A 27,072-nucleotide genomic window follows, 5' to 3' on the forward strand; every position below is an offset into this window, starting at 1 on the left:
TTGGATCCTGATGAAGTTTTAATTCTTTAGTGTCTTTTTGCAGCGTCATTTTGTCATTTTTCATATTCCCCATTGTCAAGACAACTTCCTAAAATTCCTTAGAACCGTCCTTTTGTAACGTCATCAGTGTAACCATATAAAAGGTCATATTATGCACTGTTTTGGTATCCGTGTTAGAATAAACTAAAAGCATGAACATGCACATTCGATATCTTTTGTTTTCAGTTTTCTGATTTATTTTCTGTTTTACCGTTCTGATTCTTGTCTTACATTGCCGACTTGGTGAAAGATTGTTTTATCTTTTTGGTTTCAACCCTGGCGCATCCTCATTTTGTTCTTGTTTCATTTTCTCACCCTGAAAATAAATATTTGTTGTGCTTCAGCTTCCCTTTATACAGTCATGTGACTTTGTTTTTGGAGGAGCAGGTACCTTTTGTGAACAAGCCAGTGGACCTGCTAAGGTGGACACTAGTACATAAAGAGAAGGGGCACACATATGACATTTTTAGACAGGCACAGAGTATTTGTGTGTTTATCTTTGCCCTGCGTGATGTTGGTTCAACATTCAAGATTCCAAATCAGAGGTGGAAGTGGTTGAACCTTTTTGCTGATTGTTTCCATTTTCCTTTATCGTCCATAAATTTCTCACCAAATCTTCTTCACTCTCTCCTTATCAAAAATCAATTTCGCTTTCATCCTAAATGCATTGTTTCCTGACTATTTGGTTTCTGAGCCGTTTTGCAGGAGAAAAATATTTGGAACAAAGTGGTAACCTTCAATATTGATTAATGCATTCATTACAGATCATTTCTCAATGCCTCGGGTCACAGGAGCTTGGAGGACTCCACTACGTTTTGTGATTTATATTAATGACATAGATGTCGGTATAGTTAGTAAACTTGTGAAAATCTCAGATGATGCTAAAATGTGAAGAGTGGCAGCCAAAGTAATTCAACAAGACTTGGACAGGCTTCAGAGCTGGGCACACACTTGAGAAATGCAGCTTAGTGTAGAAAAGGGCAAAAGGAACATCAGTTATAAATATAAGATGGGAGACACTGACCTATAGGAAGCAACCTCTGAACAAGATTTAGGGGTTAAGGTTTTCATCATCTAAGCTATGTGCATAAGCAATTAAAAGGGTACATGAAATGTTAAATTATATTATAAAATCTGTTGAATAGAAAATGAGGGACGTTATGGTCACACTATATAATAAACAAGTGAGGGCACATCTGGAGTGTTGTGTGCAGTTCTGGTCACCACTGTCCAAGAAAGACACAACAGCACTTGAAGCAGCGCAAAGGAGAACAACCAGGAGCATCTCAGGCATTGAGGACACGTCCTGCTGTGACAGACTCGGAGAATTAAACCTGAGGAGACTGCATGGGGACCTCATCAAGGTCTTCAAAATGCTCATTGCTCTTTCCTTTCTTCAGCACATAGTGTAGTGTGGAGACATCTCTGACATCTTTCATCCATTTTCCAGGTGAATGTCCTTTTTGGATACTTGCTATCTCCAGATTTTAGTGCAGTTATGACACTTGACTCAACACCTAAACAGATGGATAGTTATATTTTTATAGCAGTTTTCTAGACACTCAAAGCACTTTACAAAAACAGCGAGGGGCCACTTAGCCTCCACCAATATCCAGCATCCACCTAGATGATGTAACGACAGCCATTTCTGTGCCAGTATGCTCACCACACATAAGCTGTTAAGGCGGTAGAGGGGTGTGAGAGAGATACTTGTCCAATAAAGGACAGGGAATGATTAGGGGGCCAGAACAGAGAAGTGTGTGGTGGACAGTATGGCCTGGGCATCGGAGTTCACCCTGCCCTACCCATTTCAAAAGATGCCCAGCGTTCTCGTTTGGCCACAGATGGATGTTGGCTTTGTTTTTTCAGCACAGTGTCCTCATCCACACACGGACCACAGGATAAGCTGGCCTCACTAGCCCCTCTTCTAACAGCAACCCAAATACTGGCTGGGCCCACACATGCTTAGCTTCAGGTGGATTACCTGTGCTGAAGCCTCAGACTTGAAACCACAGGGTTAACAGTTCATCTTCTGTGCTCCAGCTACAAGAAACATAAAAAGCTGTAATGTATCCATACCTTTTGAGATGCTTTGGGTAAATTCATTGGCTAAGTATTGGAAGGTAATATAAATAATACATTGATTTTTTTTAAGAAGTTATCTTAGTTAAAAGCATTGGCAGAATAAAAATAATAATCATTTGTAAGAGGTGGAATGCAATATGAATGAAAGCATGCAAGAAGTAGTGCCAGAAAGCAGGCATACCCAGATGATAAACTGCTGAGAACAACCACATTGATAAAAAAAAGGAAATAATCGAACAAAAATATTCAGGAAAGGAGTTAATAGCTATCAATTGACTGGCTTCTCCGGCTGACAGTAGCAGTCTGCTGCTCAGGTGAGTGGAACGCCATTCTTCTAGTTGTCAGCGTGCGAGGGATTAATCTGCGTGAATATGTGGCCGTTAACGCGGAAGCTGAGAGAGTTATAGATCCTTGAGCCCGTTACTGCGCTTGATGGGAAACAGTGCCAGGCGCGAAACAGGACAGCCTAATGGCCCCTGAATAAAATAATATTCCACGCGACAAGCCATCCGACAGCCCTAATTAATAAAAGTTATTAAAAACTGCTGTCAGAGGACAAAATGAATTAGACAAGACGGGATTATAAAGCTGCCCAGGTAGAGTCGCCTTGCGTATGATGATGGTCGGGGGAGGGGCAAGGGAGTGGGGGCCGATCGGCAGGCCACAGCGTTTGAGCTGCGAGAAATGGAGGGTTCCGTCTTCCGCTGTGACTTTTATGGAACTCTATTAAAATCGAGCCTTTTAACTGCAGACCTAGTGGTGATAACTCAACTGCTGCTGAGAAATGAGCTGGATTGTCGTGGAAATTGATATGGGGGCAGAGAGGGGTTTTGGTTGTCACTCGTGCTTTCTTTCTTCTTTCTTTATGGCAGCCAAATACTGTTTATATGAAGAGTATAATAAAGAGGAGAAGAAAAATGAAACGAAGGGGACATGCATCCAACACCACTCTTGGGTTTCTGTAGATGAGAACAGAAACAGAAAGAAAGAATGAATTGAATAATTCGATGCTAGACTCCGTCTGGATGCTTTCACAGAATTTTCAAGCCCTTATAATTTAAAATATGGGGGCTTAACCTCTGTGTCACACCAAAATTCTATCAGAGCCCATTGGGCTCAGTAACCATGCATGTGGGTCACACCTCACACGTGCCACAACTAACCAGGTAAAGAGGCTCATCTCCTGCCTGGCTTGAGCCTCGTTATTGTTGTTTAATTGTTTAGTCGAGTCTGACCTTCCGTGACCTGATGGACTGTAACAGACCAGACCTTTCTACCAGAAACTGCTTCTCTGAGTTCCTTCCCATCTCATTTTTGACCACATCTGGTTTGCCTTGGAACATGAATCTTACATTCTGACTTCCAATGGTGTATTTTAGTCGTTGCAACATCTGACATCCTTCCACCTGTAGACACATCCCCTCAGTTTTAGCCCGACCACATTATTCATCCTGGCACTGCTCCTGCTTGTCCTGTGTACTCCAGCAGTAGTATATGGAGCACCTTCAGACCTGCAGGGCTCATCTTCTGGTCTCATTCTCACATTTCTCTGGTTGTTTTTGTCCATAACATTTTCTTGGCAAACTACTGGAGTGGGTTGCCATTTCCTTTCTTCAGTGAACCGTATTTAGTCTGACCTCTCTGCCCATCATGAGTAGCTTGTGAGACCCCCCCAGCAAACCACATTCCTTGCACCGAATGATCATGGGTCATCTTGCAGTTAATGGCCACCAGTGTAGAACACTTCCAAGCTCTTTTCTTGCTTTTAAGTTGCTTCGTAATGAGCTTTGTTATCCTCTGTGGTTTTGTACAGCACTTTGTTGTAACTTCCATTTCCAAGCATAACTGACCCACAAACCTCTAGCTGCTAAAGCAGAGAAACACAGTGGCCAAGGGAAATTGGCAAAGGGAAGCACCTCTGCCACCACTGCCATCGATTGAAAACAGCAGACATTTTGGATTGCTAGCACTGTCATAATTATGGGAATTGTGCAAAAAGGAAAGCAGTGCACCGTTGATCAGCCATGCACTGGAGTATGCGTCAGAAAAGAGAGTGGCACAGGCAGGAATCATGGGAGAGGAAAAAAAGGTCAGTTTACGACAACGCTAGAGGGGTCAGGGTGCACTTGTGGTGAAGAGAGTGCTGCATAATGGGCTTTAGATCACAGATGTTTCCCTTTTTCTCCGCTTCACTCTGGTCTCTCATGTTCCTGCAGCTATCAGGTTGCAGCTCAACAGAACACATCTGGATAAATCCATGCGTGAGTTAATATTTAAAAATGGAGCTGATATGTAAAATGCCTGAGGCTAGCAGGTGCAGTAAGTACAGCGGTGATCATGGCACCCAACAGAATATGGTGTGGGACTGCACAGAAGAGACAACACGATTTGCAAAGCCCCATTTCAGAAAGCAGCCAGCCTGGGTGACCAGCCGTGTTACCATGATGGCCATCTTCAGTCTGTACATTGGTCTGGTTAGACACCATTACTCACGTCACAGACTTTTTATCTGTGTACAGCGTGGTGGCTGCACTCAAAGCTCAGTTTAATTTCTGGGTGTGAACCCTTTGCCTGTATTCACGTGGATTTTTTACTCCCAGAGCATGAAGCCAAATTGATTGTCGTATTAAAATGATTCAGCTATGTCATGCTATTAAATTCATTTGTGCTTCCTGCAGGACAGGTTTTTTCCCTCGGGACCAATTCTGTCAGAAGAGGTTGAAGCTGTTTTTCAAAATGTTCATTAACCAATCGTTTTTGTACCACCCTACACTGCACTAGATTAAGTATGTTCAATGACGGACAGACAGACGAATGGATGGATATAATCTCTTATTCTCAATATTTAGCCTTTTCCAGAGCCCCCTGTCACATGCAAGGCATACAAGTATAAAATTCAGAACCTTCTCACTCATATTCGCTTGCTGATAGTTCAGGGAAGTGTGTTACTCTGAAACCGAGGAAGGTGACCACAGCTGCATATTCTCTTCTTCCAATATGTAGGTTCAGATGGCCTTGAGCATGGGAGAGGTGCCTTATAAATAAAATGTATTATTATTGTTTACTGTATAAGTTTACCTCTTCATTTATTATAGTAACACTCTATAAAAAGAAAAAAAGCCATTGTGGTTTCCATGTAGCTATATTCCCATGGACTGAATGTTCTGTGCTCAGTGTACCACACCTTGTACATACAGCTTTCATTTGTTCCTTGTGGTGTAATATTGTCAGGATGAGTAAGTCCAAGTCAAAGGAGAGGTTCGATTCTGCCATTTCAGACTTTGAGACGCTGAGGCTCTGGAACACAAAGTGAAAATAAGAGCAGTTGCTATTTCTGAAAGTTGTCGGTGAGTAAGGTCGACATGCTTGGCATATATAGCTACGGCATCATCATCACCACTTTAATGGCTGTTTTTGCTGGTTTAGTCAGGTAAGCCAGATATTTTGCCTCCTTCCCTCCATGTTCCTGTGCATACTTTGGGATGAGTGCCATTCTTTTCATATCTTCTAACAAACACCTCCAACCACATATTCTTCAGCCTCCCTCTAGGCCTCATCCTCTCCACTTTACCCAGTCATCCTGGAATTAGAATAAGGTCACTGTTTCTCTTGCATGTTGTAAAAAGTGACTAACATTGGGAAGGGCATATGACCATAAAAATATCGGATCCCAAACCCCCTTGATGATGAGAGATGTTACAGTTCCAATAACAGTAGATTTTTGTATAACCTTCTTCTTAATACATAGATTTAAAATAAAGTGAGTTTAAAATAAGGAGCATGATCCAATGGTGTGTGATAGACAAACTGGAAGAAAAAAAAACAGAGTTGGACCTTCAGAGTGCTGTGGTTATGGCCACTCACCCGGCTGTCCTTGAGGGTGCTTGTCATGACCGTGGTCCTATTTTTATCCGTTTCATTGTCTTGAATGGTCATTTATTAGATAGGTAGTTACATTTCTGTGGCGCTCTTCTAGACACTCCAGGTGCTTTACATAGACAGTGGGGAGCCAGTTCAACCACAGCCAAGGTGTAGCATCAACGTGGCAGCCATTCTTGTGCCAGTCTGCTTACCATGCATTATCTGTTAGGTGGTAAAGGAATGAGAGAGGCAGCCAGTAGGAGTATGATTTGGGGGCCAGAATGACCAGGCCGTGGTGGGCAATTTACCAGGACATTGAGAAACACCCCACTATTTTCTGAACATATCTAGGGATCTTTTATGACCACAGAGAGTCGGGACCTTGGGTTTACATCTCATCCGAAGGACGGTGCCAGTCTTACAGCACAGAGTGCCTGTCACTGCAACGGAACATTGAGGTCCACACACAGACCACAGGGTAAGCACCCCCCGATGGCCTCACTAACACCTTTTCTAACAGCAATCCAAGCTTTTCTTTGTTGGTTTCACATGCAGTTACTGGCTGGGCCCAAACATGCTTAGCTTCAGGTCGATTACATGTTCTGAAGTGCAGTTCCTTCCAAACCCCACTCAGATGCCTCCACACTCTTTTCAATGGGTTCTAATATTAAAAAGTAATACAGTGGAACTTCAGGTCACAACCGTAATTCGTTCCAAAACTCTGGTCGTAACCCGATTTGTACGTGGTCCGAAATGTTCGTGACCCGAGGTTCCACTGTATTCTGTTTGCAAGCATCTTAGTAGAGCTTGTGGGGTTTTTTTTCTTCTTCTAAAGTTTCAAAACCTCAAAGCTGATACGCGGTGTATCTGAATATCTGCTCATAAGATGACATAAGATCATAAGCTGCTCATAAGAGAACACTGAAAGACTGTGCCAATGTGGGAAATAAGGTTCAAATCAAACTGTGATGTCCCATAACTATAAGAAATGTGTTGGACAACAAATGAAGCGGCATCAGCGAGAACAAGAAACAAAAATAGACTTTCTCGTATACACAGCTATGGGGATGGGTATTTGAGAAGTAAACTACAAGACAAAGATTATATTTTTATATTATGTACATTAAAGAACCATAAACAACAAATCAAATGAATAATATATTATTATAAAAGTAAAGTTGAATAAATCGGACTCTGCAGCTGCATGAATAAAAAAAGTACCATTTCCGGTTATTAGAAATAGCTCAAGAGTTGATTGAAATGTTATGTTTTGTACCCATTACTTGTATGCAAAATTTGGTTGACCTAAGTGAAAGCGTACTCAAGTTATCGTGTTTACACACACACAGACATAATTCCAAAGATGTTTTTTTCGGACTCGGAGTCTAAAATGTGGAGATTCATCAAAAGCTTGAAATGAAATTTTTGGACGATTACAATAATTTCCCTACAAGAAAGTAAATCGGACCCGGGGAGGTCTAAAACGTCAAGATTTATCAAAATCTCGAGATCGAATTTTTGGACAATTAAAATACTTTCCTATACTTCGTATACAAGAAGGTAAAAAAGAGCTAAAATATATTTAAAACCATGAGAGCCATTAGCTTGTATGATAAGTTAAACAAAAGTAGCTAGCGTTGGGCTGCATCAGTATGCATCTGCAAACGAGAAGACAAGGTTAACGGTTATTTCCACGCTGGAAAGGAAAGAAGTGTAAAGACACTGAGAAGGATGGGAAGGAGGGAACCAAGTCAGGACAGTTGAAATGAGAAGGGGAGAGGAGGTTGGTTGGTCATTAGAAAAGATTTGATCCCAGGCTGAGAATGAACTTATCTACTTCTGTTTATCGTTGTAAATTGTTTTTGAAGCCCTGTGAAAGAACACAAGCAGAGTGATCAGTGTGGCTGTGATCAAGGGATGTGAAATGACCTACAGTCGGCTTTGTGAGGTCTTTGATCTTAACAGCTCAAACGGGCTCCATGAAATGATCTTCTATCTCTCTCTCCCTGTTTCACCTCTGTAGATGGCTGGGCACTTCCTACAAATAAATGCAGTAAATAAGAGTTTTGACTGGCAAGAGGGTTGTTGTTGTTTAATATTGAATTTACCAGAAGGAGCAGTTACAAGGGTATTGTCGGTTAACATATTTGCAGTTCCTGTTACGGTTCAAAGCACACCTACTGAGGAATGTGGCTCCTCTGTGGAATTTCATAGGTTAGGTAGCCAGCAGAAGGAGATCAAGGGAGGGTTATTAAAGTGGCTCCTGTCGAAAGATCAGTCTACAAAATGGGGAAATTGTGTTTAACGAACTGTGGGAGAAATAGATTGTTAGGGTGCAATGGGGTGTGGGTTTCATTATTGGGGTTCCTCTTGGAGTGGATGTTACGAGGTCTGCTCCTGGCCTGACTGAGGGCCATGTCCACAATATGAGAATTCAACAAACATCCAACAGTTCTGTTATGCTAAAAGGAGCAGCTCCGACCTCATTTTTAAACGATCTAAGGCAGGATGTATTATGTTGAAAAATGATTACAAAGAAACACAATATTCATTGATTTATTCATACTGTTTTATTTTGTTTACTGGTTAATTTGACATGTGCTAGTTACCATCTTCAGATCAACCTTAGACAGATAAAGTGGATTTTTGTAATTGACTTTCTCTTTTTTTTGTATTGCAAAAGAAAGGCAGACAAGCCAGAAGCAAACTATAAAGATGCATTTTTATGGGATATATACAATATGTTTTATTACTTTAAATCTGTTGAACAACAATTTTATCACTTTGTAACATCTGTTCTTGCTAAGAAGTCCGTTTTACGTTATTTCAGATTACAGGCCTCGTTGGTGAAATTTACATCGGATTCCAGCTCAAGTGTTTCAACAGAAGGCAGTTGAACAAAAGAATTGTAGAATAATAAGTGGAAGGCTATGGATGCTTGGTTTCATTTTATGTCTTCCTTACTGAACCTTCCTTTACCTGAAGTTTTCTTTTGTGTTCTTTGCAGTTCCTCTTGATTTTGCTCATTAAAATTGCATCATTGGAGGTAACTTTAAGAAGAATATTATAGTTGAGTTGACATCATGGTGAAATCATACCTGACTGTAGTTTCTTGTTTGCATGTTCAGCGTAAAGGCAAAAGTCATAGAACAGGATGTCCTAAGAAGTGTGGTGAAGGAGCCAGTGAAGGTGACGAGAGAACAGCAACAAAGCAGAGTTTGTGTGAGAAGTGCAAGTTTGGCTGACTCCAGGCCTTCAATCTATTTAGACGTCATCACTGTAGAAAAATAAAAGAACTTGGGTTGATTTCTTGAAATTCGGGAATATTAGTCACTTGAAGAACTCACTGGATATTTATTTGTCTGCTAATCTGAGCAAAATTCAAATAGACTCGCGCCACAGTGTTTGCTCCTGTATAAAATGGCTGCTCTGATGGCACATGCCAACCTGTTGTGTGTCCATCTCCTCTGAGGAGTTTGTTCAGGGAGAATGGTGTGAGGTGAATTTATTCTTTCATTTTCCTTTATCTGATTCATTAACATTTTCCTTTTGCAAAGATATTGAAGGGTTTTTAGACTCCCAGGAGTATTTTTCAAGATTCTGTTTAACGTTTTGAAATTTCTTTTACATTCATATTTAACATGGAGACCCGGGTTCGCTTCCCGGGTTCTCCCTGCGTGGAGTTTGCATGTTCTCCCCGTGTCTGCGTGGGTTTCCTCCCACAGTCCAAAGACATGCAGGTTAGGTGGATTGGCAATTCTAAATTGGCCCTGGTGTGTGTCCTGTGGTGGGTTGGCGCCCTGCCCAGGGTTTGTTTCCTGCCTTGCGCCCTGTGTTGGCTGGGATTGGCTCCAGCAGACCCTCGTGGCCCTGTGTTCGGATTCGGCAGGTTGGAAAATGGATGGATGGATGGATTTATATTTAACGTTTGTTTTGTGACTTGTTGTAATGGTGCTAGTCGGTTGTTATGGGTCTGGTCACACAAGTCTCAACCTCAATGCCAGTTACAAAGAGGGGTCTTGTTTTTTTTTCCAGCCATTTTCTATTTGAGTTTGCAGATATTTCCCTACTTACTAAACTTCTGGTTCCTTTTTTATTAATGACTGTGGTGAGTTCCTTTTGGCCTTTGATTTTTACTTTTTGTTTTTTGGTTACCCTGAAAGTGTGACTTGATTTCCTGGTTGTTATTATATGTTTTTGTGTCTCCTTCCTGATATATCCAGACACTAACGCTTGGCACAGATATCCATTTGATATTTGCTTTTGCTTTTTAATGCCTTTTTCATTTGGTTTATGTTGATATATGTATGTGTTTTGGCCTCTTCAACATTTTGCGGATTGGAGCGTATTTAGTGATATCTGTATGATGAGTATTCTTTTTTTGATAAAGGTAAATGACAAATCCGGCTCCTGAGGTTCTGTATTGTTGAGGCGCGGTTCTGATATTGAGATATGAAGTGATGGTATTGATATTTCTCATATCATAGTCTTTGCAGCGGCACATGGCATAGAATTGGAGATGGACTTTATGGTTCTTGATTATAGTGTTACACTTCTCTGCTACGGCTCCAGGTTCTTATTCATGCAAGACAGTAAAGCAACTTGGATTGCTAAAATGAGCAGCTCCGAAATGAAATGTGTGTATCTTCTATATAAACGTCTACACATGGAAGTCTGTGTGTCGGTCCAGCGCGGAAGTGAGAGGCTCCACCTCCAAGGATACACAAGCGAGGCCAAACAAAACCTCTGAAGAAAGAGTCACTTACTTAGCGGCTAATACAGAAGTGAGGCGGAAACGTCTGCAGAACGGTATCCCTTTTACTTTTCCACCCGCTGCTAATACACAAGTGAGGCGAGCACGCCGGGAAAAGGAAACCTCCGAGGAGAAAGACGGCCAGAGGAGTTCCTTTCAATTACCTGACATCTCTGCATTTCAGTGTTTTTTTCTGACGATTTCAATAGTTTCTAGGACCTGCAAGGTGATGTTAAAGATGTATGTAAGCAGTTAGTGGATTTTACCATGTCCTTGCATCAAGAAGTAGGGGCAATTAATAATATAAATCAAAGGCTTGACAATGTCGGTCGCCATCAACGGAGCACCAGCATGAAGAGTCTGTAGTGTTTGCAGACAGCCCAGAGAAATGCAGTGTTTCTTTAAATCCGTGCCATGTGCGTTTCGGTTTACAACTGAGCACAAATTCTACTGACAAGGCCCTCAGTGAACACTTGACATCTCCTTACTTGATAATTCAAGAATGAAGCCACGTCACAGCAGAGGTGCCCTCGTCTCAGGTGCTCATCCTCTCAAAGACAGCAGCAGGAGACCTCAAATTCAGGACCTTCAGATCACAGACCAACTCCTTCAGCAACTTAACAAGAATGGCAGCCAATCAGACCCTCTAACTACAAGGATGCCTTTTACTTAGCAGTCTGCCGTCCCTCCCTCAGCCTCACTACACACACACACACCATTGGATCAGACTATAAAAAACATAAATAAAAATTGAACAAATATAACAGTCTCAAACCCAACAATAATCAACTTATTTCTAAGTGAAAGTTAACAGACCATAATTATAATAACAAGAACTTCTAGGACCTGGCAGCCATGGTGACCATTTCCTAGAATCAAAGCCGCCTCACATTGAACACAACCCTTGGACACTCTGCTCTCCTAGCTGCTTCTTCATGCCAGGGATGAATTCTGGTGCTGCTTCTGAAACTTGTTTAAGTTCCATTTTGTGAACACTCTGTTAGGTGCACCATCTCAATAACACAATCGTGTGATAGCAATTCAGTATATACAGCATTCAAACATGGCCAAGAGGTTTAGTTGTCATTCCACAAAATATTAAAATGGACACAAAGCACGATCTAAGCATATGATTATTAGTGCCAGAAGTGCTGGTTCATCATCTCGGATTCCCTGCTGGAGTTTTCCCACATTGTCGTCTCTGTAGAGATTGCAGAAAATGTTGTGATAAAAAAACCTCCTGACGAGTAGTGAAAACACCTTGATAATGAACGATGTCACAGGAGAATGGCCCCTCGTCCATCAAAAGGGCCACAGACAGTCAAATGGTGGCTCTTTACTCCAAGGAGTGGAGACGAGTTCCTCTGAACACACAACATGTTGCTACTTGAAGAGGACGGTTATATAGCAGCAGAAGGCCATGCTGGTCTCCAGTCCTGTCAGCTTAGATCACACAGAGAAGGCTACGGTGAGCAAGTACTGTGAAGTCTGAAAAAGGTCAACTGATCTGATGAGTCTCCAGTTATGCTATAACACATGGATGACAGGATCAGATTTGAGTGTAAAGTGTATGAGTCCATGGATCCATCTTACCTTGTGCCATCAGTGCAGACAGGAGTGTAGTGATGTGTGAATGTTAAATGCCACGGCATATCCAAGCACACTTCATGGACACAGTCTGTCCTTTTTGGAATAGACAATATGCCGTGTCACAAGGCACACATCATCTCAAGCTGGTTCTATAAACATGGCAGCGATGTTAGGTCATTCACTCCGATGGCCTCTTCAGGTCCAAGTCCATTAGGACGCCTTTGAGATGAGCAGGAACGGGAGGTGACGAGAAACGAGAGCAATCTGGCCCGGCAGCAAATCGGGTCAGAAGTGGACTGGAGAGACTCAGATAATTCAAACAAAAACTGAAATTGTGGAGATGTGGCTGTCAGTTTGGAAAATTTAAAAATGAAGTAATGAGCTGAGCTTGAGAGTTCTAATGTCAGTTATAAACCACAAAGGCTGCTCATAGAGCTGACCTTCTGAACTCGGACATTCTTTTATTTAAATTCTCTGACAAATACAGCACAGGAAGCTGATCTCTTGAGCTGCTATGTTTTGAAATAATTAACAGACTACGTACTGATAATAATGTGTTTAAATAATATTAAGTGTGAAGCTTAGGACAAATGGAAGTCAAAATACAATTAGAAATAAGCAAATATTACGCAAAGAATTGAATACTTTAGTTACGTGCTGTGGGTTGTTAGGCATTAAAAGAAACGGTTCATTTCAAAAGAAGCATTTACACAAAAGTGAATTAAGAAGTAGGAGGATCCAAACAATTTGGGTCAGAAATGTCTGATATAAAGGGCATGAGATTTATAGGAGAAAGCGATCTGAACTTGAGGGTAGGTGGGAATCTGAACAACTGCTGAATTGTTGTTAGAATGTGATTTTCTTTATTACTTGGATTCTGCATGTAATTAGTTTCATCTTTGTATATTATTGTAGTGCTTTAATTATTCTGATAAACTCTTTACATATTAAAAGTGGTGGAAGGGGCCTATCCATGTAGGGGTTTCATTGAAGGGCCGTTGAGGATGTTAAATGCAGGTGTGTGAGATAATGACCTGCAACAGGTAAAGTGCTGGGACCACGAATTTGGAACTGCAGGGTGGACAACAAGAGCCCCAAGGTCACCATCGCCTCCACATCTCTCACCACTATGCCTGGGGAAGACCTGGTATTCCTCCAGGACCGGATCTAGGCAGAGGTTGGCAGCATTAGTTCTGGTGGAATTGATGCAGTTGGACCAAAGAAATGTTTGCAGCATCTTTACTGAATTTGAGCCTTGAAGATCCCAGACATTTCTGAAGATAGAAAGGCGTCCTGCCCAGTATCCGGAAGATGCACCAAACAAAGTGTCCACCAAGTATGCACAATACAACAAAAATGGTTGAGAAACGCACAAAATACACAAAGAGAAGGCCGAGCTGAATTAGCGCATAATAAGCAAGCCTGTGAGGTTTTGGGCAGCCGGCGTTTCTGGCTCCTCATCACAGGGGAATTTGCTGCCTGAGACGACACAGTGCTGGGAAGTGATTTTTTAAATAAGGTTTCAATCCAATTTAGAGCACTAGCGCGCCACTAACTAATACAGATTGGGAGGGAGACGGGGAGGGACTGTCTGGGTCCTAATGCCAAACGAGGGATTCCTGAAGGGGAAATATCTCATTCACAGCCTGCCAGGGTATTTTTCTCCCGTGCTCTTGTTATAGTTACAGCTTATTAGAAAGCAAGGGAAGCGTTCTTTCTTTGTGCAATTACTTAAAGGACCTGAGATGAATCACAGACAATAGTGGCATCACAAAAGATGGCAAAGTTTTCGTTCTGAAAAGATAAGCGGATGACGATATCACAGAGGTCCTTTATCCCAACAATTCATATCTAGTCGATCACTTTTATTCCCAGAATGGATTGTTTTCCAGATGGCAGGATAGCAGCCACACAAGAGCTTCTGCTGATCAGGCAGAGTTAATTGCTCCCCGTAATCAGTGACACCGCAGAGAGGGGAAACGTTCCAGAGAGTAACCTGCAGGCACTTCCTGAATTTAAAAAGAGGACTAAACAGGCAATCCATAATGTCCTCCTGCTCTGCTTCCCCCACCCATCTAGTGGGAAATAAACTCATTTACTGAGTTTCACTCGGATTTGCAAGTCGATTTTGGAAGTGAGGCCGCAGAGGCGAGCACCCCAATATACCGCCTTACTTAACCAGAAAAATCATTAAGATGTCTACAAGAATCTGGGGATGTTTTCTTGTAGTGGTTGCAGGACCATTGATCGCACGCCTCCTTTCTTATCTGGGACATTAATAACATTCTGATGCTGTGATTTTTTTTTAAGCCAAGAGAAATTGTGCAGAGTGCATTAAAATGTAATGCTCTCCACCAGGGACGCCGATTAAATGTGAATTTCTTTTTTGTGTCTGAAAAGAAAAAAATACAGAGCGTCAGCCCAGCCGTACTTAGAGTGCAAAAAGCTTCAGGTAAGCAACGTGCTATTGTTGTATTGATAAGCACCGGCGAGTTAGCGAGCAATAATAACTCCAGGATGAATTACAAGAGTGCGGCTTCCCTCAATAGCATGGTTGTGCGTGTTCCTTCATCTTTTCCTGAGCCTTGTCCTTCGCTCCCTCCTCGCTTGTCCACCTTAGTGACCTGCCACTTTAAAAGAGCCGTAAGCCCTGAATCTCGGCCTCGTGTCTCTGAAAGTGCTAGGACTCCAACGGGATCATAAATATTGGAACGTTGTCATTTTCCCCTTTTCTTTTAGCTGATGTTCTTATGCTAACTTTGAAATTCTGCCTTAAGTTTAATGTGCTCTTGTCTGTTATGACACCGGAGAATGGCGACATGTTGCTTATTGATTGGGCATGCAAGCAAGAATTTCACCATTCTCCATGCGTGTGACAATACGGTCACAACTGGTGTGAGGTACCTCAGGGAGGCAGGCTGATCACCAGGGCCTAAGGTGGCCCTTAAAGATTGTGATATTTCAAAGGTTCACGTATGTTATGCAGTGGCTTTTGTTCTGCTCTTGTCACAACTCCATAATCTCTGGCCCTGTGCCTTGGAGTTTTTTTGCTATCTTTATCGTTTCTTTAAAAGACTGTAAACGTGATTCGGCTCCTTTTCCGATACTCATTTTGTGGCTGTTTTCTTTGTTGTTTTGTTATTTCCCTCATTTTGTGGCTGTTTTCTTTGTTGTTTTGTTATTTCCCTTTATTTGATTGCTTATTACTCTTATTTTGTTTGGTTTTTTTTTTGCCTGTTCATCTCTCTCGTACTGTTGTCTAGTAAAGCATTCTTTGATTTGATGCTCATTCATGACATAAGGTGTGAACCTGCTTGTTGGTGACCAAGGCCACAGATCCAGCAGGTAATTCATTGTGGTATTAGGTGAAGAGCACAGAGCAGTTCAGGGTAGCAGGGTGATAATACCTCCTTTCAGGGTGCCATGCAGCTGCCATCATGCCTGGCCCTGAGTAGCATCACCGTTTGATGATGCACCTGTCGCTTCAGGAACTCCATGAGGGAAGCCCCTGTCCAGCGCTAAGTGTTGGAGATTCACGGTGCTCGGTACTTCGCGGGGCACATACACCATTCATCATTCACGTTTTAGGTGCTTCACATGGTACTTACAAAAGTCATTCATAAACAGTAAGTAGCAGCTCATATTTTCCACATTCTCTTATCACTACAAAGAAATCAGAGAGAACGTTGGCCATAAGCCTTCTCTGGCAGCATCAGTTGACAGCCAACATCAGCCCAAATGTTATGTTTCTACTTTTTTTTCCCCAGAGAGTTACCTTTCACCTTCAGCTTTTACTTGTTTTCCATACTGTAAAGTTATGAGAGCTCTTCTTATGAATAATCAGCATGGTTAGAACCTGTTGGAGGGAAGCTGTGTGGCGTGTGTCATAAATGTCCTGGGAGAAATGAAGACAGACGTACGAGTCTGCTGTTGGAAGTGGGAGCGTAGAAGATGGAGTGGTGTGCCGGCGAAGTCTGCAGACAGTGGGTGAGATGCTTATTTGGAGAAAATGTTTAAAGGGGCAGTTTGATTTGAGAATTTAGATATCAGTGCTGGACTTGTTTTGGAGGAAGCAGGGAAGTTCTGCTGTGTAAGGCCACGTCGCATTACATGACTATTCCAGCGATTTTCAGGTGTAGCCTTCATTTACGTAATCTTGGAACGTTGGAGGCTCATTCGCTGTCTTTAATTCAAAATGTCAATCCCAAGAGGCGTTTGGTTTCCTGTTGATGATGTTCACTGATTACTCCTGAAGTAGCCCTTTAACAATATTTTAACAAAAAAAGCATGCGTTTTGCAGGTGTCACTCATACAACTGGACCTGACATGTGAATTACAAGGCACAGGAGATTATTTATTGTTTTCTTTTTTTTTCCATCGGTATTTTACACATCGTTTGCCATTTAACAGCATTGGCAACTGTTGGCTTCTATTGTATCATAAACATTGTTCTCTTTATTCTGTTTGAAAAGATATTTAAAAAAATTCTCATCCATCACTACAAAGTACATGAGGCAAGTAACTTTAAAAAAAAAAAAAAAATGAACCCTAGTTATGGCTGGTTTTGCCTTTGCCCATGTGGACCTTCTCCCCATGGATGCCTGGGTTTTCTTCTGGCTTTCCTCTCACTTCCCTAAAGACGTGCAGGCCTGGTTGATTGTCAATTGTAAATTTGCCTCGGTGCGAGTGCGACTGTAGGTGGTCTGTGTGAGTGGGCTCTCTGACGGACTGGCAGAGCATTTTCTTTCCTTGCACCCAGTGCTGCTTTAAATAGGCTCTGATGGTCGCTGTGATGTCTAAAAGATAAAGACAGCATTAACCAGAAGGATCCAGACGTTACATTGAACTTAAATTGTAGTGGAAGGTTTTCACAGGCGTTTTGTCCTGCTGTTTTGCAGCACTTTAGTCTCGCTTGCATTTTTGGGAGGACTTAACACTTTTTTTCAGAATGTAGGTCTTCTCCAGGTTTTCCACCCATGCTGCACTTTTTGTTCTTTCAGAGAGGTTGATTGACCAGTCTAAATTATGCAGGTTTGCCCAGTCGGTGGATTAACAGGCCTCCATATCTCAGACTGTGATTGGCTTATGCTCCCTGTGAAGATGGCACTTGATGAGAAGCTTCATGAAATCTGTTGGATTATGAAAGGAATGTTTGTTCCGTTAGGGGGCTCTCTGTGTCTGTACATCAAAGTATGTCCTGTGATCGTTTGACCGGATTTTGTACATTTAGGTCACATGTTCCTATTGATCTGATTAACCCAAGGTGTCATTATACCTTCTTTTTTTTTCAGTTTGCACTGGTCCTTAAGTAATGGTCAAGTATGAAGACCCCCAAATACACATTAAGGGACAGCGAGTAGCTGAGGCAATGTCAGTCACATAACATTAAAGATGTTTATAACAACTGTGAAGTTAATCTGGGTAGCACTATCCATTCTGACTGTCAGGGAACGCTACCATCACAGCAGGCAGTCACTCAAGACCCTCTAGGTTATAATATAAGCCCCCAGACCTCTAGGGGGTGATGTCTTATAGCCTAAGAGGTGTATTGGGGAGGACAACCAATCTGGCCCTCTCCATTACACCTGGGTGGTGAAGTGGACATGCAAGAATCTGTGGTGTCACTGGGTGGGGCCTCCTACCCATACGACATCAGAGATTGAAGATGTGAACCTCTGGACCCAGGCAGCGCACCCAGAAAGTGTTTGGGGTAAAATATAAAAGAGCCAAGCGTCCTTCCATCATGGAGTTTAGAGTTAGTGACGGCTGGTGACGCAGGAGGTGATCAGGGGAAACGTGTAACAGAGTGGCCAGGGGGTTACTGCTTTTTAATGAGGCCTCAGCAAGCATTTGGGGGGCCACTGGGCTTTGAGTTGTTTATGTTCTGTCTTTTGCTGTTCTCCTGCATTACTTATGGTTTTTGTTGTATTATTTTATTAACGCCTTTTTTGTGTTTTGGATTCCTGTGTTGGTGTTTGGGGTTGTGTGATGCCCCCTGCAGGCTTTAGCATTAAAAACAGAATGGTGGCCACGTTTTGTATATCATGTATACTGCATTTCAGGGTGCTTTATTTCATCTCCTGTCCTTTGCAGGCCAAAGCCTGGCGGCTGTAAACCAGGTGCAGCAACACCACAAAATTACCGAGTGTCCATTGGGAAGCATGCCCACCATGTCTAAAGGCCAGGGAAATTTACAGTGTGTATCATCTGCCACACGTTCTTCTTCACCAGATTGGTTTTCTAAATTATATCTGCATTTTCAAAGACTTCCAGACTGTGACATTATTTGTTTGGCACTTTGCGTTGTTGTCATTAAAGCAGATTCTTGACTTGAGTTTCTCCCTTCTTCCTAATAAAAACGGATTACCCTCCATGCACTGTACTGCAACATGACATTACACATTAACAAGAGAAAGAGCCTTCCTTAAAAATAAAGGTGCCAGAGCAGTTCTTTAAAGCAGTGCCATAGGGGGAGCCATCTACATGAAGGTTCCAGAAAGACCCTTTATTTGTTTAGATCTGTAACAGACTCCGTCCAGTAAAGAGCCGTGAACAGCTCCAGAATTTAAAGAGGGGTCTCTCGCTGCGTCCAGGCTATGTCCAGGCTTTCTTAATCTGTTAGTGTCCTGCTAGGTAGCCTATGATACAGTAAAGATTGACCTTTTTTTATACATTAGGATGTTTTTGAAAGCAAAAAGAACGCACTTCATATGAAATTCATAGGACTCTTTCCAGAATGAAATGGCAATTTTTGACAAGCAGTGGAACTACGAGGAAGCACACAAACCAGTCGTCGTCTTCTTCTTCTTTCAGCTGCTCCCGTTAGGGGTTGCCATAGTGGATCATCTTCTTCCATATCTTCCTGTCCTCTCCATCTTGCTCTGTCACACCCATCACCTGCATGTCTTCTCTCACCACATCCATAAACCTTCTCTTGGGCCTTCCTCTTCTCCTCTTTCCCCGGTAAAGAATCATAAAATACCATTTAAGAGTGTGTGTGTCTTGGTGGTCACTGGCCTTCTTTTTGCAGGCAATCAAACAAGCTTAAACTTTGAAAACATACAGAAAAAAAGCCGTAAAAAAAAAAAATCTTAAAACTCCTGCACCCCGATATGTGAGGTTTTCGTTTTTTTATTAAGTCGGTTATTTAGATTTTAATGAGCTGAAATGCAGCAAAACAATTGTCTTCACGTGTGCAGATGAACCAGTCGTGCGCTGCTTGGGGCAGACAGATGGACTGGGGAGACAAGAACTCGATTTCCAAACGACCTCGTCTCCTCTGCAATCCCCTGCACAGGCTCTGTGGGTCCGGCTCTCCGACTGGTGCAGCAGAATAGTTTTTCATTTGGATAATGGAGCATTTCCCTAATTGAGAGGACAGTCTCATTTGTTTGCCAACATGTCAATGGCTGCGGCTCTCATTGTTTCCACTACATTTACATTAATGCAATTCTCTGCACTCTTATTAAATAGAGGATCTTTCTACTTCATTGATGGTGCGCTGTGAAACTTAATGCTGCTTAGTCAGGGTAAAGCACTAATTGCAATAAAGGAAAAAAGGAAGCGGGATAACATTTGGAAGCGTTTTCTTCTCTCGGCCTTCAGGACTTGATGATGTCTTTGTTATTTGTGCTTCTTATTCAGCCCCTTTGTGGAGCGTCTCGCTTTTAAACCTTTATTCAGCAAGTGTGTCTGCATTGTTTGGTTTGTTTTGCATTACACAGAATTAATCAGCTCTCAGGATAAATAAGGCAGTAAAAGCCTTCAGAAAGATTGGAGGATGGAGCGCTGACCTGAGGGAGCTCCGTAACGCCGTAGACTGTTTAGAATGAGATGACAGTGCTCATGTCGGGTGAATGCTGCCTCCTAGTAAAGGTCCTGTTATGGCCGTCTGAGAAATCTACAGAACTACTCCAGTTCAGGGTTAGGACCTCAAGTACTGACATACACAGTCTTGAGCTTTTCATGTGCGGGTTCACAATTTCTAGACTGCAAATGCAACATGTGTGAAGTGAGGGAGAGAGAGATAGATATGGAAGTCAATATATAACACACATCAAGGGCAACATATAGATTACAAAGGCTCTATATGATAGACAGAGCCAACCGTCCATGTTCTAAACCCACTGACCTGAGTAGGGCACAAGGCTGGAGCAGTCCCAGTATACACACACACACACACCACTGGGGCCAGTTTAGCATCACCACTCTACCTATGAAAGGCAACGTATAATGGAGAGAGAGATTGCAAAGGCACTATATAATAGATAGATATGAAAGACAATATAACACATGCTGTGCAAAGGTGCTATGGAACAGACAGACAGATTGCAAATGCACTGTTTATATATGACGGGTACATCTTAGGTAGAAGTAGAATAATGTCAGCACAACTGCAATTATCTGTTACCCATTCTGTCAGAGACTCCACACACATACACACACACACACACCCAGTCTCACCACTCAGTGTGTGTAAACATCAAAGTCATTAGTCAGAATCCACCAGTCTTTCACCCTGGAGGGGGTTTCGGTGCTGGCAACTCATGAGGGAGATGACCTCACTTTGAAAAGTCGCTCAGGCGACAGTTTGACAGCTGCTTCTCTGGCATTATAAATGACCAGTTAATATTCCATCAGTTAATAAAGAGCTGACTTGTAGTTCAATATACACAATTAATTAGGGATTTATCTGAGGGGGTGGAGGTGTTGTATTTTAAATATATTTGAAGGGAGTCTAATCCAGTGGCCCTCTTAAGCTGACAGTAGCTTTCTGATTGAAAGGGTTATTACTTTCCTGTGACTGAACCGAGGGTCCCATCAGTGAAGGTATCACACAGTCCTCATGAGTCATCCTAGATTACTGTAAGATTAATATCTTTCCAAAAATAAAGGGCAAAAGACAGCAATAGATTAAAAGGAATTATCTGAGTACCTCGCCTCACCCTACTCAACCCAAGCAATCATCCCCTGAAAGCCAAGAGAATCCAGTGAGTGACAAATACTTTCAATATAAACACAACCCTGCCAATCTCGCAGAACGGCCACCCCTGCCTGCATGGGAAAAATCAAAGGCTGTCAGCAGGAGGACAAAGCAACAATCAGAATGAGGACTGACCATGAGCAGCTGCTAATTTACACCCTGACACTCTGTCTGGGAGGCAGGAGTTGGGGGCGCGACAGGACAGGAAGCCTGTAATTTAATCAAGGGTTATAATCAAAAATTTATCAGTTAATTGATCTCTCACCTCGAGTTTGCCAAGAGAGCAATTTAGATTCCCCCTCATTGCACCTTTCTGCCACTATTGAGCAATGTTGTACAAAACAAAGGATGTTTGCTGGTAATGATCAAGCAAATCTTTAATCTGCTCCGAAACATGATATGATAATCCATCCCTTATCTTAGTCACCTTATTATATCAGGAAATACAAGTATGGTGGCCACCTGACATATCTGTCTATCTAGGTACTATATAGTGCCTTTCCTGTCTGCCAGTCTTTACAGTGGCTTGTAGATCTGTTATATTGTGCCACCTTTCTATCTATTCATCATATACACTTCCTTTTTCACCCATCTATCATGTAATGCCTTTAATATCTATCTAATTATACATAATGCCGTCCCAATCTGTGTATTGTGTGATGCTTTTCATATTTTCTTTCTATATTTATATAGTTCCTTTAATACAGGTATCTGTCTCTGTATGGTGCCTTTCATAACTATCTGCCTATTTGTGTATTATATAGTGCCTTTCTTCTCTATCAATTTTATTAAGTTGCTTTCATTTCTATTTAATCTACATTTATATAGTGTCTTTATTATCTATCTACATATATAGTATCATTCATATCTATCTGCCTACCTATCTATTATATAGTGCCTTCCTTTTCTATTCTATTTAGTGGTTTTCATTTCTGTTTGTTTAGTGCCCTTCAAATTATTTTATGCAGCACATTAGAGTACCTTTCATATCTACTTGTTATATAGTGCCTATCTATCTATCTCTATCTATCTATCTATCTATCTATCTATCTATCATATAGTAACTTTATTTATCTATCTATCTATCATAATAAAAGAAGAGGGAATCAGAAAGAAATGTGGGCTCCATTTTTGGAAAACCCCGTTCAATGAAAGGCAGATGACTGCGTGATTTATAAAGGAGGAGAGCGGTCTCTCAAGACTGACACCTGGAAAGAGCCATTACCGGCTTCAGGAACAACAACTTTTATTTCTAGAGCACGTTTTCATACAAGTCGTGTAGCTCAAAGTGCTATACAAGATGAAAAAAGAAAAATAAGATTAGGCAATGCTAAGCAACAAAGAATAAAGTCTCATGGCCAGGAGGACAGAAAAAAAAAAAAACTCCAGAGGTGTTATACTAGGTTTTGTTATTAACTTTAATGTCACTGTTCTCTGTGCCCACTGTTATGGACTCATTCATATTGGCAGACCAGGTGTGGTACACAGGGGCACAGCATCTTCATTTAGAATTGCCAAGCCAAGCACAGGACTAGAGAGCCAAAAGACAACTGGAGAATTGACAAGTCAGCCTAAAGACAGACTCGTATATTTCTGTCTTCTGTCAGCACACTTTCCTTGTTGGGAGAATGAGAACTGTATGTAGGCATTATGCTATTCCTGTATTTTTGAAGGTGGGATTTGAGTCCTTTCCTGTCCTTGTTTGGATCTAAAGAAGGAGCCTGCACATGGAGCAACCCGAATATAAGGATGGACCTACGGCCAACACTTTGAAGCTGCCGGACGGAAGATTATGTCTTCCGTCTGGTGAAAATCCTTTCAGCGTGGCAAACAAAAGATGGCAGACTGCGTTGATCAAGACACCCACATGCTTGATAGTCTGTCATAAGCTTCCCGTTTGTGATATCCGCGTGAAACCGTCATAAAGAGCTAAATTATCCTTTGTGCTTCTCGTGTAATCTTGTAACCGTCATATTGCATGAGGGGTGGGGATAATACCTTTGTTATTTATAATTATTTAAATTCAGGTTAATTAAAACACCGCAATTCAAAAGAACACATTTCCAGAGAGCTAATGCCTCTTAAGGAAACAAGAGGGCTGGTGGGGGAAAAAAAAAAAAACAAAATCTGCAGGGGTTCCAAGACCACCCAGCCCCCACTAGGCTACTTTCTATAGGACAGGAGGTCCATCCTTGTCCAGAGCTGAACACCAGCCTTCATCTTCATTTTATAGTGGAAGGACCATAAAGAGCTGGACGTTTGGGAGTGGCTGGAAGTCAAGCCAGTGGTCCTTCAGGGCTTTATCCTCGATTCTAGAGGTAAAGGAGGTTAAAGACAGTGTTGGCCCCTCACACTTTCTACCTGTTCGAGATCCGTGAAGGGTGCGCAGGTCTGACATGGTCTTTGGGAGCAGTTCCAGTGGAGTGGATGCTCTGTCTGTTGACACCCTCATCTTCAGGTACGGTTTTCAGAGGGTGAAGCATCTTTTTCTGGTATTCTTTCTGGCTGTTTATCCTGATGTACTCGTCTGTTTTTGTCTCCTCATCTGAGTGCACCATTTAATTCCTTCTGAACTGTTCAGATTGTACCATTCACCCCTTTGTGGTGGCCCTCTCTGTGAAGCTTGTATCCGATGGCCATGTGACGCTGAAGTTGGCTCTATTCCCAAGCTTGCACCATTTCGTGTATTGTTTTGCTTTGACGCTCTTATCTTTTCTCCGTTAATGTGGATTTGTTTCCAGTGGGGTGTATTCTCTCATTTTTTCCTTTCAATTTCAAATTATACCTATCTATCTCACTGCAAATTAAAAGCTAGTTTTGTTGATTTGTCATTTTTTTCTGCGTGTGTCTGAATCGCCTCAGTTTTCTTCATTTTCAAGGGTAACTTTCTGTAATTCATTTTTTAAGCAGACTCTGTTCCATAATGCAGAAAGCAGCAGAGGGTAAAGAATTCAGTAATCAATTTTATTGCTGTATGCTTTTTTTATTTTATCAATGCAATATCACAATTTTATTTTATGATAAGCTGTAAGAGTATTTATAGAAACATTACAATTCTCTCTGCCTCTTCAAAGCCCACAACTGCTTTTCTCTGCAGTAGCTGAAAATGATCATAAAATCATTCAGAAGCACAATGAGGTGCTCCTTAAAGGAACAGCACAGATATTCGGAATCTGAACTGACAGTTATGGCCGCCTCAGTGGGGTTGTTTGTTTTTGTAAACATAAGAAGACAACATTCACACATTCTGAATGCACAACGGAAGGTCTGAAGCTTGAAGAAGAACCTTGGAGTCGTCATGGACTCCTCATCATCATCGTCACAGTCTATATCTAGACAAGCCATCAAGAAAGCTAGTACTGATGTTAGGCTGGGTGGTGCTTAAGTAATACAGCGCACTGGCGAGTCCTCACCTGTGTGGTCTTCAAATGACAAAAAAGACACAGCAGCACTAGAGAAAGTCCAGAGAAGAGCGACAGCGGCTGAGGGGGTCTGGGCTGTGAGCAGAAAGAGAATGAAATGGGGGGGGGGGCCATGATTGAAGTGTTCAAAATTATAAAAGGGATTAGTGCAGTAGATCCCAGATGTTCCTTTAAAATAAATTCTGCAACAAGAACACAGGGGGCATGGTTGAAAACGTGTTAAGGGAGAATTTCACACAAATGTTAGGAAGAACCAGAGACGCTTGGAATACGTGACCAAGTAGTGTGGTGGACAGCAGGATGTCAGGGACCTTCAGATGACAACTTGATGTTATGTTGGACAGTCGAGTTGAACAGGATGGATGAGCCTGCATGGCCTGGTCTCGTCACCGTTTTTCTAGTGTTCTAACATGAAGTCAAACTGAGGTACTGGTTTAAAAAATTTTCAAATGCAGAATCCATCGGGAAAACTTGCTTCCCAGAATCCTCCTCTGGTGCTGCAGTTCTTTGATTTGCTTTGGTCCATGGGGGGAATTGTCTGTCTAAGAAGTGTTCCATGCACCTGTCTTGATCATCCACTGTTTTCCTCTTTTTCCAGGGTAATCAAGAGGCCACGGCCCCCCCAGAAGCAATGGCACAACCCTACCCTCCTGCCCAATACCCCCCTCCTCCGCAGAACGGGATTCCAGCAGAATATGCAGCGCCACACCCTCACCCGACACAGGACTACACAGGCCAGAGCACAGTACCAGAACACACCATGACTATCTACACGCCGACGCAGACGCACTCAGAGCAGCCTGGCAATGAGGCAAACACACCGTCTCTAACTGGCACGACGACAGTACCGGTGAGTACCTGCAGCCAAGTCCAGGGCTTTATTTACCAAAATGACTGTCTGACATGCTGGCACTTCTCAGTGTTATACCTCTGTATCTCGATCAGTGAACGCTGCATTGAGTGTGTGTGTGTAGCTGGCATAACACATTGCAGTGCCAGCAAAGGTTCCTGTCAAAGAAAGCTGGTGATCTACTAGTGGGGGGGGTTTGGGGGTTCATGGCGGCCGTAGGTTATCATCATGCATCCACTGAAGACAACGGGTCAAAGGAAGACTCTGTGTGGCACATCTGTGAGGAATTCAGACTTTAAGAATAGAGCAAAAGAGACAAGGGTACCACACACCATTCAAGTTGGCACTCTGTGTTTGCCATCACCAAGTAGCTTGTGATAGCACAGTGGCGCTCATCTGACAGACTCTTTATTCTTGTATCTCCCAGATGGCCGTACTCCTGTTCTTCTGAGTGCCCTGTTCTCCTAACTGTCCTTAACGGCACTCCGGATTGCTTCTGTGATGGTCTTTGTTTTAAAACACTGTAGACGTGTTTAGCTGAATAATCAGCGGGCACCTGCTCAGCATCAGACTTCAGATAGGAAACATCCTCAACTTGTGAAATGTGGCGTGAAAACATGGTGGCATGAAGGCGTTTAATGGATTTTGAACAAACTTAACTGCATGTTTTGGGCATTTTGTCAATTTATTTCTGTTTTGAATTTAGGACTACTGTTTACTGTTACTTACGGTTATGTTTTTGTTTTTCAATCACAAGGGCTGAGATTTTTTTTTATTATTTATTTTTAAATGGCTGTGGCCATATTGTTTTTTGCATAGCATTCTGTTCCAACCACAGGGCAGCCAGAAGTCGTAACATGTGACTCCATCAAGCTGCCACTCTTTTAGTAGTGTCGTCTTTATTGTAGTAATATGAGCCAAACTCTTAAGGCAGTTTGAATAATCTGATTGAAGTCGTCCATGGATTTTAAAGACTTAAATTTCTATCTCTGTCATAATTCTGTAATTCGATGGCATGCAGGATGCTTTTTGCTGACAACACGTATCTTGTTTTTTAAAACTAGAAACAACGGCTAACGGAAAATCAAAACACACACACACACAAACTGGTGTTAAAAACAATAAAATGTCATGTCATGTTCTAGCCTGCTTAATCTAGACCGGGGTTGTGTGGGGGGCTGGAGTCTGTCCCAGCTAGCATAGGGTGCAAGGCAGGAACAAACCCAGTCCATCACAGGGGGAGCGCACACACGCCAAACACATACATGCCAGGGCCGATTTAGCGATGCCAATCCACCTAACCAGCTAGCAGACAAGGGAACAACATGCAAGCTCCACGTAGGAAGGACTCGGGACGTGAACCCTGTCTCTTTACTGCGAGGCAGCAGTGCAGTAATAAGATGTGTAACGTAAAACAAATGTCAGCTGTGCCGCTCCTCTTGCATGTTTCTCTGAACTCCTCAGCTGTCTCAGACTGTCCCAAAAGCAC

General features: G+C 42.2%; 1 protein-coding gene across 9 annotated transcripts in view; it reads left to right on the top strand.

Moving 5' to 3' along the window:
* The window catches only part of rbfox3a (RNA binding fox-1 homolog 3a), a 1,290,878-nt gene that overhangs the window by 1,123,707 nt on the left and 140,099 nt on the right, over nucleotides 1-27,072 (top strand). For all 9 annotated transcript variants that reach the window (XM_051936516.1, XM_051936518.1, XM_051936520.1 and 6 more), the window contains one exon: nucleotides 25,332-25,583. In XM_051936516.1, coding sequence (XP_051792476.1) covers nucleotides 25,332-25,583 — 252 coding nt within the window. The remainder of the gene's footprint in view (nucleotides 1-25,331; nucleotides 25,584-27,072) is intronic.

The sequence above is a fragment of the Erpetoichthys calabaricus genome, chromosome 14 (genome assembly GCF_900747795.2).
Source record: "Erpetoichthys calabaricus chromosome 14, fErpCal1.3, whole genome shotgun sequence".
Classification (NCBI taxonomy): domain Eukaryota; kingdom Metazoa; phylum Chordata; class Cladistia; order Polypteriformes; family Polypteridae; genus Erpetoichthys; species Erpetoichthys calabaricus.